The sequence below is a fragment of the Peromyscus californicus genome, unplaced genomic scaffold (assembly GCF_007827085.1).
Source record: "Peromyscus californicus insignis strain IS unplaced genomic scaffold, ASM782708v3 Scaffold_7__1_contigs__length_154581171, whole genome shotgun sequence".
Classification (NCBI taxonomy): domain Eukaryota; kingdom Metazoa; phylum Chordata; class Mammalia; order Rodentia; family Cricetidae; genus Peromyscus; species Peromyscus californicus.
The window spans coordinates 120,338,573-120,358,095 of NW_026294595.1; the positions used below are offsets into that span (position 1 = coordinate 120,338,573).

Sequence of the window (19,523 nt, forward strand, 5' to 3'; positions counted from 1 at the left end):
ATACTAGGAAAAGGAGACCACTGATGCAGAGACGCTGAGAAAGGTTATGCTCAAGAAGAGAAGGAAATCCAGGTTGTGGGGGTGTAGGATGCGGTAAATGGGAACTACGCCAGTGATCTCAGCTGGACGGAGGGCCCTCGTTTCACACTAAGTGAAATGCTGTTCTGATCCCATTCTGCAGATCAGAGAGCCAAGACCCAGGGAGGTTATATCCCACAAGCAGAAAGACATCCTTGCAAACGCACGTAGTGCCGTGGCAGTGGGCAGAGGGGTGTGGTGATAGGGGTGGAAATCTAGGCTGGATTCAGGCCTGTGTTTGAATCTTTGCTGAAAGACAGAGTGGGATCTACTTGTTAAAGATAAGGTGGCTTCATATACATCATATCAGGAGAGAAGGAGACAGAAGGGGCGAGCACTCCTGACTCTATGCCCACCTCTCCGTGTTCCATAGTCACTATGGGGGCCACAGTCTTCACCATCTCCCTTGGCACAGTGAGTGGTATCTATAGTAGGTTTCTGTCTCAGGGTTGGAATGTCCTGGGTCCTTTCATGAGGAAAATCCCTGTTCAATCACTGTCTTTTCCTAGCTTTCATGGGGTTCCTTAAGTGGTCAGTACCCCAAGCCCATCTGTTCCGGGGGCATCGCTATGTGGCTTTGTGCTGAGGCACAGGGCTCAGTTGGAAGATGGCGTGGATCCATGGAAAGGCAAACGTAGGACTTACTTATTACAAGCATTTGGTCTGCCCTCAGCTCCACCCTGAGTTCTTCCCGAGAGGCTTCATTTCAGAAAGGACACTCAAGGGCCTCCTTTCATTTAGCATGACAGTAACCCCAGGACATCTTTCCACGTCTCTGACATCAGAAGCGGGCAGCCTGTGTGGGTTTAATGACCTCTCCTAACCTCTGGAGAGACCTGCTGACAATTCTGAAGCAATTTTTCCATCTTGTCCAGATGGGATTTCCAAGTCATAATTCTGGGATAATTACCATCCAGGCATCTGCTCTGTGCCTGACATTAGGTTCTCACACTCAACAGTGAGGAACGAATGCCCTTTGACAGATTTTGACATGTCTATACTCTGCGGCTTGCTCAGAAGCACTTAGTTACCTAAGTGCCCAGAATAAATAACCCTAAGAGTCAAAGTTGGGGACATGAGTGCTGCTTGTACCATTATGGTGATGCACAGTCATGGAGTGAGATTAACAGAACCCAGGAAGTCAATAGTTGGCCTCCAGGAAATCAGGGCAGAACTCCATTTCTGAGCTAGGGTTTAGAAATGTACAATAAATCTTATAAGCAGCAGCAGAAAGAAAAAGGTTTGTCCTCTCCATGCAAGACTTGAGCTTACTCCAGAATCCACAGGGCTCAAAAGACCTTAAGGCTAGACCATTCTTTCTTGCAACAAGCACCAGCTGAACACCTGTTATGCACCGAGGTGCTATGGTAAGCAAGCCAGGCACTCCTGGGTTTCTGGAATGACAGCCTGTGGGAGGAGCCAAGAATACAATAAATCCAAACAAAGCATGTGGCGCTTGACCTTCAGAGGGTAATTGTTCAGGATACATGGCAGTTTGAGGTTAGGGCCAGAGGACCTGAAACCCTGGTAAGAAAATGGCATTTGTTCTGAGTCTGAGATTATCTGAGCAAGCATTTTGAGAAGACTTTTCCAAGCAGACAGGGAGGAAAAAAAAAAAAAACAGCTTGTAAAAACCCAAGATGTGAAAAGGCTTGCCACACTGCTGGACCCCATACCACCCAGGGTAGCTCCGATGGTTGTGGCAGAGGAAGGAGTAGAATTGAAGGTGAAAGGCCGGAATGAAAGTGGAGACGGAGCCTCCACGTGTCCAAGAACATTGTAAACCATAGTAACAGAGAGAATGATGGGTATTTGAGAGGTAAAGATGTGGTCATGTTGCCCTTCAGAAAGATTATGATCTAGGCCTGGGGGCATACGCCTTTATTAGTCCCAGCATTTAGGAGGAGGCAGAAGCAGGCAGATCTCTGTGAGTTCAGCCAGCCTGGTCTACAGAGTAAGTTCCGGGTCAGCCGGGCCTACACAGTGAGACTCTGTCTAAGAAAAAGAAAAAAAAAAAAGAAATAAGATTATGAGAAGTACAGAGAAGGGGCTGGAACCAGACAAAACTGGCAGCAGCAAGACCAGGGGGAGCATTTGCACTGGAGACAAACTAGAAGGATGCTGTCTGTGTAACAAAAGGTCCTGGAAGTTAGTAGCATAATTCTGTTAATACCTGTTCCTTACCCATGCACCTGTGTGTTGACAGGTGTCTGGCTGATCTGGCCTTGGCTCCAAGCTTCACAGCACTCTGCTCCAAGTGTCTCTGACCCTTGTCGGACCAGTGGCCTCATAAGACACATTCTTATGATTAAAAAAAACAAAAAAAAACAAAAAACAAAAAACAGAAACAAAAGAAGTCATGCCCAACTCAGCAAACACATTTCAAAAATGTGTTCTATCAGGTCAGGCCTACTCATGTTCTGTTGGCTAAAGCCTATCACCAGCCAGACCCCAAATCAGAAAGGTAGGAAAATACTTGTGCCCACTGTGAGGCTGTAGGAATAGGGACCTGTAACCCTAATGCAGGGGAGAGGGAGGGAGACCATCAGTTCCCTCTGTATCAGTTATAGCCCTAAGCTAGAAAATAGCAGATGCTAAGCAAAAGACACAGAAACACTGCACACCAGCCCTTGAGTGTTAGTGAGGGTGAGCTGGGAGAGACAAGGGCATAGTCATCCAGTGCTGTGTTGGCCATTATGAACAATTTGGGTTTTACCGTAAGTACTATTGAGGATTTTAGTAAGGTATCTCACTTTAAATTTGGGGTTTACATTTGATACTACTTGAAAATATACTGGAAGAAGTCAAGAGAGGAAGATGGAAGGCAAGTTAGGAAGCTGAAGACGAGATGCTAGTGACTTGAGCTGGTTGGAGTATAAATGGGGATAAACTGGGTTTTTAAGGAAGAAGCGATAACTAAGTTTTCTAACAGCTGCACGGTGATATAAGAGGAAAACAATCAAAGGATGCTTATTGTGGTGCCGCTCGTGGAGAGGGAAGACGAGATGAGGGACTCACTCAAGAGAAAGACAGCATTCCCATTAAAATGGGTCAAGTTTGATGGGTTTCAATGCCGTCCTGGTGGAAATGTCCAGCAGATCGTGGACTAGTGTGGAGTACGTGAGAAGTTCCACAGAAAGGCTGGGAATACTTGCAAGTCAACACAGTAAAATGCCTTTTGGAGGCTAAAACTAATAAAAGAAATAAATATAGATAGAGAAGAAAGCCAGAGCTGTGTCCTAGTAATGTAGAAAAAGAAATCCAAAGAGGGTGAGGTCATCCAGAAGGGAGGAAAACCACAAAAAAAAACCAGTCAGGGGAGCCAGAAGGATGCCTCAGGCCTCTCCCAGGTTACCCCCAGGCCAGCTGCCATTCACCATCATCTTCTCCATGTCTTCTAGAAGAGCATGGGGCTGGTGTCTCTGGTGTGTCTTCCCTTTACTCTCCAGTCGAAGGCAGGAGCTATGTCTCCCTCCCAGAAGAGAGTTTCTGTGGGATGGGTCAATAATCCAATCAGTTCTTGATGTCTTCCCGCCATTCTTGCCTACCTTCCTCAGCAAGTATTCCAAATATAATTCCTAATACCTGAAATCTGACTCTGTTTGCTGGAACCAGCCTCCCCTTTCTTAATAACCCCTAACCCAACCCCCATAGTTACCTCAGTGCTGGAGTTGGTTCATATGAGCTTAAGAGAAACAACTACTTACAACTCTTCAACCCACCTGTTGGCAGTTTGAAGTTGGCTGAGATGAATGTATTTCTGCCATAGAACTCAGCAAAATGAGAAAGCCAATGGTAGGGACAGTCTGCCTTTTCACATGACCTAAACAGACAACTTGGAAGTGGTGGGGTAGCATTTTAATGGATGACACGTGTCACAGTTGTTGTAATGGGGCCCCTGGGAGCTATAGTAACATCACCAATCCCCACACATTTGGTTCGTGGATTCCAAACTTTGTGTTAGAAAGCTTCAGTGATGTGTGGGAAAGGGAAGGTCTCTAATGATCCTAATGTAGAAAGGCTGACGTGGAAAGATGTTGAGTCTCAATATTCATTAGTGGAAGTGTCTTGGAGATGATGCAAACCTGAGGCAAGATTGAGATGAGTTGATTCAGGCCAGGAAACTCCACTATGGAAGTGGGGACATAGACAGAATGAGGAGGCAGCCAACACCAGCTGTATTAACAGACCAGTTATCATAAGAACAACTAGAGCTACATCCCCAACAGAGGGACATTGTGTGAGACTCTCCTGGGAATACATGAACAAATGTCTGCTTACTCTAGATATGGCAGCAATGACAGACCAAAGTAACAGTTACACCAGAGTCCAACGTGTTGAACCACTGAGTCTCAGGTTGTGTATAGGAATGTGGGTGAGGGGCTACTTAAAGGAACCTGGATGATTCAAGGACAGTTTCATTACTGGAAGCCCACTGCTAACCCACAAAAATGATAGCCTGGAGCTCTCCAAATATGCAGGCAGTTGGACAGATCAAAGAGTCTTCCTTCCCGGGCAATCCTTATGCTTATATACTAACTGGAGAAAGGGGCCTTGTGAGCCTTCTAAGTTTCAGCTCTCCCAGATTTCTAAGTATTGTTTACTTCCTGAATCTCATAAGTGTCCTCCCCGCCAAGAGAGATGTTTCATCATTGATAGACAACAAGGGAACTCTGGGAAACTGAACAGCCTTGTCTCTGAATGGCCCATCTGAGGGCCAGGCAAGTTACGGTTGCACCTTTTCCTGGGAGTCACTGTGGAGATTAGCTGCCTGGCAGTTGAGCAGTTCAGGAAGATGTCAGCAGATTCAGAGCAGGCACTGGATATTGAGAGGTAGCTGGTACCCACCTAGACATCCAGAGTGGAATATGTGATCAGTACAGTGCTTTGAATGTGTTCCCCAAATGCTTATTATTAGAAATGTAATCCTCTAAGTCATGTGTAATGGTGTTTGGAAGTGGGGCATTTCAAAGGCAATGAATGGGGCTAGATAAGGCCAAGAAGATGGTGGCATTTGTCGCTTTATAAGAACAGTAAGGGCCAAAAAAAAAAAAAAAAAAAAGCCGGGTGGTGGTGGTGCACGCCTTTAATCCCAGCACTCGGGAAGCAGAGGCAGGTGGATCTCTGTGAGTTCGAGGCCAGCCTGGGCTACCAAGGGAGTTCCAGGAAAGGCGCAAAGCTACACGGAGAAACCCTGTCTTGAAAAACCAAAAAAAAAAAAAAAAAAAAAAAAAGAACAGGAAACAGGAAGGGAACTGGAGAAATAGCTCAGCAGTTAAGAGCACTGGCTGCTCTTCCAGAGGACCCTTGTTTGATTCCCAGCACCCACAGGTGGCTCACAACCTTCTGTAACTCCAATCCCAGGAGATCTGAAACCCCTTCTGGCCTCAGTGAGCACTGTATAACATGGTGCACAGACATACACTCTGGCAAAACACCTATACACATGAAATACTACATGAAAAAATTGAAGAAAAGGGAAGGAAGGGAGACTTGAACAGCATGACTGCTCTGTCCCACCATTTGATAACCTACACACAGAGCCAGGGACAAGTGCAGACTTGACCCTTTGCCTTGTTTGTAAACTGCAACCTAAGTGGTCTCATCTTTAGATAAGAATCAAAATTTCCACTTAGCTCATGGGTCAATCCCTAGAGTAAAGAGCACTGAGTACACTTTGGGCAGGTCAGGATGCTAGTGCTCATTCACTTGTTTCTTTTCTGGGGCTTGTTCACTTTTTCACCCCAGTAAACTATTCAAGGAAAGACACCCCAACCCCAATGATATCACTCAGTATAAAACCATGGATAGTAACATCCACCTGCAAATTATATCCAAACAAATGTTAGAACTGCCCAGTAAGAAAACCCAAAGCCCTGGGGAGGCTGAGGCAGGAATACAGGACTGCGAGTCCAGCCTGAGCTGCATAGTGAGAGTCTGTCTCAGAAAACGAGGAAGGAGTGGGGGTGGGGATGACAATGTGTAACATGTGTTCCCAATGCTAATGAACAGAAAGAAAAAAAAAATAAAGACTTTGATTTTTTTCCAAGAGAATTCATGGATTAGGTAGAGCTGATGTCAGACCGTCAGGATGTCTTAGCTGCTGTGGGTGGGGGTTGGGAGGATGGGGAACAGAATCTGTTTAGACTCCCATTCTTGGATCCCTGAATACAGTGAGGCTCCAGGAACTGTTTCTTGTGTGATATAAATACATGAAACTTAGTGTGAATGAGTTTCTGTGTGCATCCACACTAAAAAATATGCATGTGCTGTGGGCTGCGCTCCTGTTGACTTTGGAAGCAGCCAGACTTCTGTTTCCTCCCTCACAACTTGCCAAAAAAGGAATTGGAAAAGGAAAATGGGTGTTTCTGAAGGCCAGCAATGAAAACAGCACTAAACTTCAGGACTGAATGATCTGAAATGGGCCTCACACGATCTCAGCTCATCCTTGCCATGAAAACACTCTGCCTTTGAACTTGCTGTGCCTTGCTTCTGTGAGGCAGAGCCTGGGGGATGACTAAACTTCAGCTCTGGGCAGAGTTGAGGCTCAAAGGCTTTGTTCAAAGCTAATGTGCAAATGACAAGAGTTTGATGCTCAGGTCTGGCTATAGACCCCAGAGAACGGTTCTGCTGCCCTCAGAGACATCCACCAAGGTTCCCTGGGTGATAGAAGTGAGATAGATGATAGATAGGCAGATATGTAGATAACAGGTAGATAGACAGACAAGCAGTCAGGCAGACAGACGGGTAGATGTTTCTATTTACATATGTGAACATGAATTGATTTTACGTAGTGGTGAGTTTCATAAGGACGTTTCACTCAGGTATGTCATGTAGTGTGAACATACTTCCCCTTCTAAACCCTCTCCTTTTTCCACCTCCCCACTCCTGCTGCTCTTCTTATGTTTCTCAGATAGTCCCACCTCTATTTTCATGTCCTATATAAAAGTTTTACAAATATAATTTATCATTTGTATTTACATATGTAATTGATACATGAGCTGCATGTAAGAGAAAGCATGCAGGCTACATGAAAACATGCATCTGTCAAAACTCATCTGGTAGTACGTACACTTAAGATCTGTGTGAGTGACTATATGAAAGTATGCCTTAACTTGAAACAACTGGGGAGCTGGGGAGATGGATTGGCAGTTAAGAGTGCTGCTATGCAATTGGGAGGACTGGGGTTCAGGTCCCAGCAACTATGGAACAAACCAGTGGTCTGCTGATGCCTGTAACTCCAGCTCTAAGGAATCCAATGCCTTCTTCTGACCTACACACACATACACACACACACACACACACACACACACACACACACACACACACACACACAGACCCATGCACCCATGCATATGCATATAAAATACTCATATAGACTCATACACATAAATAAAATATTTTGAATATATCATCATCTTCTATAAAGAGAAGCTGAGAGCTGCCCTCTCCTTGGTTGGCCTTTCTCTCTAATGAAATGTCAATTCTCGCCTTCCACTATTCAGCATGCACACACATGTACCCCTATAGACACATTTGGCATCACAGGCAGATGGTGGGGACTGGAGTTCTGGAATAAAGAAATACCTAGAGTCCAGCTGCCTGTCCCCAGAGTCTTTGTCCTGATTGAGGGGGTGAGATGATCCCTCACAGGTAGGAGGAGATCAGTACCCGACAGAAGAAACAAACAAATTTAAGGCAGGATGTGCAGAGTGGGAAGGGGTGAATATACCACCTGCCTGAGCTGAAGGTTCCATGAGGGCACAGAACACTCCTAAAATGAAAGAGGTGAATTGTACCAATTTGGAAAAATTCCAAGTGCCCAGCTGCAGGGAGTGAAGCTAGGAAATAGGATGGTGAGGAAGCTCTTTTTACATCGTTTTAGAGTTACGAAGGAAATACACACTAATAGTTCAAAACTGGAAGCAGCCTAGGTGTCCACTGATGGGACAATAATGAAATCATGTTATATTACACTATTGTTGCATAAAAGTAAATGACCTGTTGACCGTGTTGACCAATAAAAACCATGAAGGAATCTAAAAATTATGCTAAATGAAAGAATGTTTGTGTAGGGGCTGAGGTAGTTAGGAGCAGTGACTGCTCTTGCAGAGGTGGCTTACAACCATCCATAACTCCAGTTCTAGTAGATCTGATGCCTTCTTCTGACCTCTATGGAAAATAAATCACATTTTAATGTAAAGATTGTTCATTTAAAAAGACAACACACCACAGGATTCCATTCATATGAAGTTCTAGAATGGCCTAAACCGATGAGATTACTGGCTATCTCTGGCAACAAGAAAGCCTTGTGTGGCTCCTCATGCTCTTGGTCATGAGGAAGTTTATATTACAGAAATAGATATATTTCTCAGAGCTCATTTAATGTGCAATAATGATGATGAATTTCGCTACGTGAAAATTGCATGTAAATAGAAAAGATCATGAACTAACACTGAGCATGCTTAGTGTGATGTGAGCAGGAATGTTCAGGGATAAAACTTACTGGTGTCTGCAGCTTGTTCTGAGGGTCTTTAAAAATATCAGTATAACTCGTTGAACTTTTCTGAATGCTTGAAAACTTTTGCATATGGTGTTGGGATTTGATAAAAAGCTGTATCTGTTTATAAAAATGGAAAGGAAGGTGGGGGCAGGGAAGACTGGGCAGAGGTCATAGTGCTTCTAGAAAATTATCTAGAAACTGGTCTTCTATTTCCTTCTAACTGAGAAGTTTTGACTGAGATTGACGCACAAAACCTAAAATGCTGGCTGCCTTTGGTCCTTCACAGAAAGGTCAGCCAGTCCTTAGCTTAGGGCCCAGGTTCCTGATGCCACTTTCTCTGTTTTAAATCCCTACTTGGTGGCTCACTTGCTTTGGACAGACCAGCCATTTGACTTCCTTAAACCTCAGTTTTCTGATATGCAAGATGGGCATAAGATGGTTCCAACTTTATGTGTGCTTGGTAGACCACAGTCTCCCTGCTGCCAAGTTCTCTCTAGCCAGTCCCCATTGCCCTACTGAAAAGGGCCTTCTTAGAGTCCGCATGTGACATGATACCTCATGACCATTCATTATTCATTCATCAGTTCCATATCAAACACTGGGTCTGTGGATGGTAAAAATAAGACACAAACTTCCTCCTCTGATATCTGTACGATGGTAGGATATTGGTTTAGGTGATTAGTCTGTGGAAGAAACCAGAGAGGCAGCTTGTATTAGCTATGAGCAAATGACCCACCATGGTTAAGAATGCATTGCATTCTAGGCTCCGTTCCAAAGCTTTAATGTAGGTGAACACAACCCTCCCAAGCATGCATCAAGACAACAATGCAGAGATGTGTGAGACAACTTCTACTCAACTGTTTTCAAAAACAGGTGACAGGGCCAGATGTGGCTCAACAATCGCAGTTCACAAAGCATGGCCCCACCCACATACAGCCTTCAGAGGAGTTAAGCCAAGAACCAAGCTAAGGGGTCCTGACTCCTGACTATCATGTTTGTATGGATGAGCCAGGAGTCAGTCAGCCAGGAACAAATACAAGCTGTTAGAGCTCAGTTCTCTAACAAGGAAAAAATGACAGTGTCCCCTGGGTGCACAGGGCTCCACCAAAAAAAAAAAAAAAAAAAAAAAAAAAAAAAAGATTGAAAAGAAAAATGGAGAAAGGAGAAACCCCAATAGAAGAATCCATCATCTTTCATCTTTGAAGCCAGAATTAGTATTTTGGCAGTATTATTTATTCCTTGAGACTCTGTGTGAATGCAAGGGTGAAGTTCAAAAACTTGAGTGTAGCATGATTCATTTTGAAAGTGATTAGCCAGACAGCTTAAACCTTTATACTCATTGGTCCTTGGCTACTTAAGGGTGCTCAACTCTTACTAGGGATTAGACCCCAGAGCTGAAGGGGTAAGTAAGACTGGGAACACATGGCTCGCATTTGAAGAAGAATGCATATGGTGTTGAAAATTAAGATCTCAAAGGATTTATTTGAGTGTTTATTCACAGTTTGTTAATGTTTATGCACAACTCCAGGACTGTGCAGCTAAAGACATGAGCAAAGACAGTTCTTCCCCCTGCTGGCCACTGTGGTATTCTGGAGAACTCTCTGCTCCACAGAACTATACAGAATGGGGGGACATCATAGAGTTAGTAGGTGGTACATTTAGAGAAGAGCATCTTTTGTTTTCTTTCTTAAGATGGTCTCACTGTGTATTGCAGGCTGGCCTCAAACTCGAAATCCTCCTGAGTGCTGGAATTACAGGCATGTGCCACCTCACCCAGCAAGACTGTCCTCATCATTATGATACATTTGCAATGTACCCCTGAACCAACCAGTTGATGAGAGAGAGGAAATCTGTTTATACCAGGTTGAGGGTACAAGTCAGATTACCAGCCAGCCTGAGATAGGGCCCATCTTGCACCTTTCTGCTCTGAATTAGTAACATTAACCTGTGGCCCTTGTGTTACAGTTACAACCTGGTTTCCCTTTGTTGTCAAGAAGCCATTTGGTTGTTGGTAACTATTTCCCAGCCAGGGACCAGCAGATGAAGAACTCAAGATGGTCACTGTAGTAGAAAGTTTAATGGACTGATGAAAGAATTCAGCACTTAGCCAGGACAGAAATAAAACAAATTAATTTGGTATTCTACTAAGAGAGAAACTGGCATGTCAGTTATAGAACAACAGCCTGCAAATGGCCATGAGCTGTGGAGAGACTCCATTTCAGAAGAATCCTCATTTGATTAGAATAAGCCACTTGGCCTGCGATTTCCTGGCATGTAATTCCAGCCATACAAATGAGAGTAGTCCTGATTGGCCTGTTTGATTCTGGGTAGTTAGAGTGAATCACTAGGCATACCGTTCCCCTCTCTAGCCATGGAGTTCTTACCATGCAAATGAAACATCTCTGTTGTGTTCGAGTGTGTCTGGTTTTTATTGGCTTTGCCATCTGTTGTTGGATTTTTTGGTTTTGGTGGATACTTCCTGGACCAGGTTTATAATGGTCCCTTTCTGATCTCTTCATCACAACCCTCCCTCTACAATCCAGCCAATTCGTCCTCTGACAGACTTTGCTTAGTGAGGTTATTGTGCTGTAGGTCTCTCCAGAAAGGATTGGCTAGTTAGAGTGTCTGGTAAAAGATGGACTGGCACACTCGTCTGTAGAGACCCACACTGTTCCCATATATACATCTCAGTGGGAAACAGTGATAAGAGGGAAACATGCAGCTTGGACCTTGTTAAGAGGCCCCAAGCCATTCCTCTCTACAGTGTGCCTTATTAGAAAATGGTTGACAAACAGGGGCATGATGGGATTACAGACCTGTAATCCCAGCACTTGGCAGACTGAGGCATAAAGGATTGTGGATTTGAGGCCAACTTGGTCTATGTAGCAAAATTACTGTCTCAAGAAGAAAAACAAAAGAAAGAGAAGGAAAGCAATAGAGAAATCAACCAGTCTTATTCCCTCTTTCCATGAGCACAGGTTAACTTTTTATCCCCTTCAGGACCATGTATTATATTGGCTGGGGGGGGGGAATAGGGGTTAAATGGAGGTGGAAATGGAGTCCTCAAACTTGAATCCACATGTCTACTTCTTCCCATCAAACAAGCACAAAAGCATATGGGTGTTGGCTTTGCAAACAGTTTGGTAGGTGACACAGTGGGACAGAAGAAGCAGACTTTGAAATTATATTTCTCTAAATGGCCTGAACTTGGTAGCAGCATTGGTTACAGGGCCTCCAAGCACTAAGTAGCTGATGGTCTATCTCAACCCAGTCATGGGAACCAGTGCTGATGACTCATGAAAGGATATGAGCTCCATTTCTATAGTTCTTAGGCTCAGGCTCCTTTGGAACTAGTCTACTCTTCTGGAGGCCTCTTCTGTGATTGGACTGGAGGGGAGTCTCCTTTGAAGCTGGTGCTGATGGTGCTGAGGGCAGTTTACAAATTCTTCATCCTTAGTTCTCTTCAGCTGAGATGCAGAATTCACCAAGATCTCTTTAGAACTCCAAGGGAGTAGATGATTTCATAGCAAAGTTTGGCATTGGAGTCCTACACTTGGTGGTATGTATCTCAGTTGGCTTTGGCTTTGAGTCTGTCAAGTAGAATATGCGTGACAGGTGCTGAGGAAGAACATTCTCTTTCATGTGGAGGTCCAGTCAGTGACAGCCAGACTCAGTTAAACTCTCAACCTAGTTGTAAATCAAGTAGCTCAACATCTCTCTCAAATGAATTTCATGTTAAAAATAAAATAAAATAAAATAATTTTATACAAATTTTTCCCATCACTTATGTGATATAATTCACCCTAAAAATAGTATGAGTCTGAGAAAGTTAAACCTCACCAGAGGTCAGGTCAACAGGATGTTTGTTGACAAGAATCCTAACATGATAGAGAATCTGAGTGTTTGTGGGCTGGTGTGGCTGGGGCCCTGCATTTGAAGTAAGGACAGGATTGGGCTGAGAGCTGCCAAAGACAGCTGTGTGTGTCTGGGAAAGCACATATCCCACAAACAGGGCACATTGTCTGCCTCCATCCTAGAGGAGAAACTTGGAATCACTGCTCCTCCGACTTGCTTGAAAGGCCACACTGAGCAGGTGTCTGGCTTGGAAGACTGATGTTGTCCAATCCTTCCTTACAGATTCGGCTGAACAGCAGAGGGCTCATCTACTCCGTCGGCTTGCTCCTGGCCTCTGTCTTTGTCACGGTAAGTCTGCAACTTCCTTCCATTCTTGGGTGTTCATGTTCAACCCTTCCCCTCTCTTACTTTGGAGACCAGGCAAGTGTGGCCTCCATTAAATGGTGACAGTAGACATCCAGATGTGCCATCTCCTGGATGTTTTTTCTAAAGAGGGATCCTAGTGACCCACTGGAAGTCCTCCTCCCTTTCTAAAAGGAGCTAGCCTCTTCTTCGAAGCTGGTACTGTCTCAATTCAAACATAAAATATTTTTTTCAAAAGCTAGAGAAGAGTGTGGGGGCGATGGCTCAGTAGTAGGGCACCTGCCTAGAATGCCTTGGGTTGGGTCCTCAGTCAGATAATAAAAAGCAAAGAGTTGGGATGGGAAGATTGCTCAGTGGGTAGAGTGCTTTGTGTAAGCATTTGAACCTGAATTCAGGTTCCCCAGAATTCACATAAAAGCCGGACATGGTAACATATGCCTGTGACCCTAGCACAATGAGTAGGCAGAGACAGGCAGGTCCAAAGGGCTCCCTGGCCAGTCAGCTTAGCCAGGAAACAGTGAGCTCTAGGTTCAGTGAGAGACCTTGTCTCAAAAAACAAAACAAAACAAAACAAAACAAACAAACAAACAAACAAACCAAGGTGAAGAATTAATGAGGGAAAACATCCCAACATCAACCTCCCACTTCTACACAAGCACAAACCAGCGCGTGCACTGCATGAGCACATACACATACACACACACACACACACACACACACACACACACACACACACACACACAAGGTGTTCCCTCTTTTGTACTAGATTAGCCACCAAAGGGCAGATTCCATTTCATTGATTCTTCCAGATTATAAAAACTTCCCCATGATTCCTCATCTTTGACTAATATTCAGTAATCAGTCAGTGCCGTGCATGGAGCTAGGCAAGGATTATCAGTGAACCATATCCCCTGCTCTCATTTGACTTAATATTTCACAGTAGGGTCATAGTAAGTTGTACAGATCTAACTTGTGGTCCTCCTGCCTCAGCCTCCCAAGTAACTGGGACTACAAGCCTACACCACTAAGACTAGCAGAGTTATAATGCTTCTCATAGCCACACACTGTGCTCACTTCTTTGCATATTTTCTCATATAGAGCTCCCTCTGGAGTCACTATTACAACCCAACTATATAGAGGAAGGATAATGTCTAGAGAAATTAAGTGACTCATGTTTATTGATACCAAGTAATCTCTAGGGCCAGCCAGATGACAGCACAGTGTATGCTTGTAGGTCTTCTGTATCTCCTTAAGACATTCTATGGTTGTGCAAGGCTATAGGAGGCTGAGCTAACCACATGTTCAGTTATCAAAATGGAATTAATTAAAGAGAAGTAGTTTAGGGAAGAACAAAAAATTCCAAACATCTTCAGTTTGAAATGTCTGTTAGACCTCCAAGAAGAAAGAGCAAGAAAGGTAGTGGAGCTAAGAGTCTACATTTAGCAGAAATGTCCTATATAGGGACATTTGGCATGGCTATAGATAGAAGCTCTGCTGTTTGATGAGCTCCTCAAGACAGTGAATGTAGTCAGAAAACACAAGAGGCCCGTGACTGGAGTCATGGAGGACTCAAACACTTGGAGACCAAAATGATGAGGATAAAATACCTAAAGAAACAGAGAGGGAGCCAGGAGGGTTGGCGCATACAGCATTCAGTAAACTGAGGCAGGGGATCAAGTGTTTAAGGCCAGCCTGCGCTACCTCACGTGACCCTACTTGGAAATAAACAGAGAAAGAACAATAGTTGAATATGAAAGAAAACAGTAGGATGTGGCATCTTGGAAGCCAAGTAGACGTGATGGTTCAAGATAGAAAAAGGGATCAGCTGTGCTAAGCAAGACACACCCAAAATATTGGCCATTGAAGTTAGAAATAGTGCTTGTCTCATTGGTGGTTGATGGGGCAAGTTAAGTGGAACAAGCTAGGGAAAAATGGAATGAGAGGGCAGAGATACACCCTGTATTCATAACTCTTTCAGATTGTCAGTAAGATGATTTGTTTAGGATGAAGAGAAATGGAAAAATTTGAAAAATATCGCTTTTTACAATAAAGGTGCAGTGACATTCCCCAAGCCAATCGAAATAATCCAGGGGTGGCGAAGGGAATGTAACAAAAGGGAGAGAGGAGAAACTTGCCAGGGACACAGATTTAAGCACTATGACAGACGAGATCCAGTATACACATGGAGTTGGCCGTGAGTGAGGATGGGAAAGAGTCCTCCCGAATAAGAGAGAAGCTTGGCAGATAGATGGTGAGGAGAGCCCTGTGAAATGGGAATGAGTGAAGGTAGAGATGGAACTGAGGTAGAATATGAGATATAAAACAGTCATCTGAGGACAGGGTAAGCTGGGTCCTAGGGAGGCCAGGGTGATAGTTTTAAAGCATTTGCAACCAACCTAAGGTCAGTGAGCCCTATCAGTGTGGGTGGGCATTGTTTATCCAGCCAAGATGGTGAGTTGTGTGTATCCAGTGTGAGAAAATGGAGATGTGACTTGAACTGAAGGCTCCTGGATTAGCCAAGCAAGGACACCAAACAAAAGAGAAACCAGAGACTTTTGCAAAAGCAGTGACAGACAAAATGAAAAGAGAGTCAGGAAAGGAGGAAAGAGACAAAATGGGTACAGTCATGGGGCTCTGGTTGTCTTAGTTACATTTATATTGCTAAGACAAAACACCAGGACCAAAGCAACTTATAAAAGAAATTGTTTTAATTGGGGACTCCCTGTTCCAGAGGGTTAGAGTACGTGACCATCATGGGTGGAGAGCATGGCAGCAGGCAGGCAAGCAGGCATGGTGCTAGGGCAATATCGGGTTCCTTTCATCTGCTTCACAAGCGTGAAGCAGAGAGAGAGCCAAATACTGGGAATGGCATAGGCTTTCAAAACCTTAAAGCCCACCCCTGGTGACGTACTTCTTCCCACACCTCCTAATCCTTCCTAAATAGTATCACGAACTGGAGACCAAGTATTCAAATATATGAGCCTTTGGAGGCCATTTTCATTCAAACCACCATAGTGATGGTGTCCAGTAATTTTAGGTCCTTAGGGTTTGTAGAGTTGTGGGAGTTGTGGTACCCAAGGAAATGAGATGGAAAGGAAGGATTATAGAAATGTTGGCATCAGGTGTTTCTGCTACTGATAGTAAAAAGATCAGTGCTACAACACTGTTCCCTAGAACTTGCCCAAATGAAAGAGCTGTATATGCATCATATGATAAAAACTATATGTGTGGTATTAAGCACCTGAAGTAAAGCAAGGCAGCTGAGAGTGTACATTTTGCACCTTATTTCACTTTCATGTAGCTAACAGACACAGCAGGGAACTCAGTCACCAGTGGGTGACTGATGCAGAATGCAAGAACTTAAGAGTGTTAAAATCACTAAAAGGACAGTGAGAGTGCAGTGGTAGACTGAGGATGAGCCAGGACATAAATCTACAGAGATTGTGGGTAGCTGGGGTAGCATGATTGACAGCAACCAAGCCAGTTGGGAAATAAGAGATTTCACTCTTCGTTTTTAGAGGGGAGAGAAATAATTATTTGGAAGCAGCAAATTGTGGACAACTTCCTCACCTTCATCCACAGCAATGGGAAGAGATTCATGGGTAGTAGAGAACTGGCTAGGTGAAGCCACCACCTTAAGGATGTAGAAGGTGTCCTCAGGCACTAGCCAGGGGTGGAAAAAGATGGAAGAAGCCTATCTTGAACACAGAGGACTGTGGGGCTGGAGCACTCTGGGCTTAGGGACCTGATATATTTATTTGTTATCAGGATTTGTTATCAGGATGACCACTGCCTGCAGGTCCTGGTTCCTTCTCTTTTTAACTTTAATGTCCTACTTTCCAAGGATGTTACAGGCTCAGGCCCCCCTTTCCACAACCCCCCACCACGGCGCACCCCTCCAAGCCCCCTCTGATCTATTCTTCCTGTTACAGGTATTTGGAGTTCACCTGAACAAGTGGCAGCTGGACAAGAAGCTGGGGTGTGGGTGCCTCTTCCTGTACGGCGTGTTCCTCTGCTTCTCCATCATGACGGAGTTCAACGTGTTCACTTTTGTGAACTTGCCCATGTGTGGGGACTAATGATTGGCCAGGCCACCTGCCGAGGCTCAGATCCTCCTTTTCTGTGCAATACGAGACCCGGCCGCACCCGAGTCCTGTGGCCCCTCGAGGGCCGCGCGTGGCGTCCGTCTCTCCCATGCTGTCCACAGGCCTCCGCTCCTGTCCTGGTGGCCTAGGCTCTCCCTGCCACCTCCTTTGCTCCCAGCTCCCTGGGTCCTACCTCCCACCCAACCCCCCTCACCTGCCCACCCCCTTCCTGTCTTTCCTCTTCCGTGTGAAGACCCAACATCCACATGAATTTTCGAGCTCCATTTTTGAACAGTGACTGAGATTCTAGACAAAACTGGCTGCTAACTGGCCCGAGCCAGGCACAACTTACTCCAATCCTCCCTCCTTTTTTAAGTTATTTCACAGAAGATACCCTAATTTATGACCAGAGACTTTGAGGAAACAGGAGAGGGTCTACTGATGGCAGGAAATGTTGGAGTTATTTTGTTTGGGGGTGACTCCTAGGTTACTGAGTTTAGGGAATTGTTTTACTTGAGGGGCTCTTCGTTTCTTTTCTTTTCTTTTCAGAGATGGAGGGGTCCCCTGTGTCTTCTCTCATTGGGCTCTGGATGAATAGGTGATCCACAGATTGTAGTGAGTCTCCTGGGGGTGAACCCCAGGAATGTTGGGAATGTAACAATTAGTTGGGAAACCACTGAGCAAGACCACCAGGAATAAATGCATGACATGACATTTTTCTGCCCAAGGACACCTCACTAAAGTCCTGAAGGCGTCATCTGGGGGTGGGAGGGGTACGGTGTTAGAGAAGGGAACCTGCTTCACACATGTTCACTATGACCATCTCTCTCTCTCTCTCTCACTAGATTCTTTCTAGTTTTTCAAGCAATAGTTCTAGCCTGCCTGAGGCCTTTGACAGGGAGGCCCTGGCTAACTGTCCATCTAAAAGGCACCAGGCAGTCAACAACAGACACTTCCCCAGCGTGTGAGTCCTTGAAATGTGCTCTTGTTGCTTGGCATTTGTGGTGACAGGGAATGACCCAAGAGGCTATCACTGTTCTCTGGACAGAAGTTACAGACACTGGTTTCTTGGAAAATGGAGAGAAGCACATTTTGCACAGATGTCGTCAATGAAGTCCCAATTTGCCACTTGGTATCGAGTACACTGGACCCTGACGGCTGGCTCTTGAGCAAACGTCCTTCCTCACGGGATGCCACCACCAAGCTGGCCAATTTCACCCCTCCCCTCACGGAGGGATGGCCAGGGAGGGAGAAAGCAGAGAACTGATGCCTTGGAACCCACAGAATGCATTAACTGCAGACTGGCTCAAGGGCACAAGTTATTGTGAACATTTCGCCAATCACTGCTCAGCCGCCCTGCTAGATTTTCTATGATGCTGAATTATTATGCAGACTAATTCCACCAAGTTGAGACACACCCATGCTTGTTACACTTGTATTTATTGAAACTGTGGATTCTTGCCCGCCCGTGCTGTCCCTTGTATTACTTTAAGCACTGATCACTTATCATCCATTCGGTATGGTTTTTCCCAGTCCCTTGTACACATCCTGGTTTGAATTGTAAAAATAACCTGCTACAAATTGGTTGAATGTTTCTGTCTGAGGTTCAAGCTAAGGGGCAGCGTCCACCAAGGACCAGGAGAGGAAATCACCAATTTGGGCTCTCCGAGCTAAGACACACTTACTGATTTGGTTGCACATTTTGCACTGGTTTATGGCGATTGTTTTCTTAGACGGATGGTGTAAAATAAACTTCTCTCTTCTGTATCCTCCCTGAAACACAGCGTGTTGCTTTCTTGGCTGGACTGGTGGTGTTTTATAGCAGGGAGAATGGCAGGACATGCTATGGAGCAGGCACGTGTAGCCTCTACTTCTAGCTGGACTCACCTGGAAGACGGCTATGGCTAGCAAGTAACAGGTACTAACTGCAAATAATGGGTCCTGTCTAAAGTTTGAAGGGATTTTGGATCTGTGTCATGTCACGGAATTCTATCTAGAATTCTGCCTGTGGTAGAATACGTGTGACATTGTGTGTATTCTTTCTGACGGACACAACAAGAAGATCATCAGAGTCCTGATGTTGTTTAGCAGGGGTCAAGTTCTCCATCCTGACATTAGAAGGTTTCAGTCAGGAAAATTAACAGCTTTCTGGGTTGGCCGTGATATCTGGAATCCCAGCCCTCAGGAGAGTGAGGCAGGCTGATCTGAATACAAGGGCTACACAGAGAGGCTCTGCCTCAAAAAAGCAAGCACTATGTGCCTCCTGCAAAGCCAGTTCCTCAAAAGAGACAATAACATATAGTTACAGTAAGCCATGTTCTGATCCAAAGAACTCTCTGGAAATAATTATCCAGATCTACTATTGTGCCTGAAAGTCAACACAACTTATATAGGAACCAGAAGAAAAAAAATGGGTCCCGAGTCATAGCAACAACTTAGCTGCTTAAAATATATATTCCCAGGGTAGGAATGTGGAAGGTACCTGGCTTTGTTTTTTGTATTTATATCTTAAGATGTCTGACTACCGTAGTTGTGTGTCTCACAAATAACCTGTGGATGTAGGTTAGAATATTCTGTTACACCTATTGGCGTTGAAAAGCTTATTACTTACTTAGTTGTCCTAATCATCAACAAATGAC

The 19,523-nt window shown here is 44.7% G+C and overlaps 1 protein-coding gene across 1 annotated transcript in view; it reads left to right on the top strand.

The window, feature by feature from the left end:
• Slc24a3 (solute carrier family 24 member 3) overlaps positions 1-18,651 on the top strand; it is a 488,609-nt gene extending 469,958 nt beyond the window's left edge. The window contains exons 16-17 of the mRNA XM_052722879.1: positions 12,719-12,784; positions 16,732-18,651. Of these exons, the coding sequence (XP_052578839.1) occupies positions 12,719-12,784; positions 16,732-16,878 (213 nt within the window). The 3' untranslated portion in view covers positions 16,879-18,651. The remainder of the gene's footprint in view (positions 1-12,718; positions 12,785-16,731) is intronic.
• Positions 18,652-19,523: the final 872 nt, after the last annotated feature.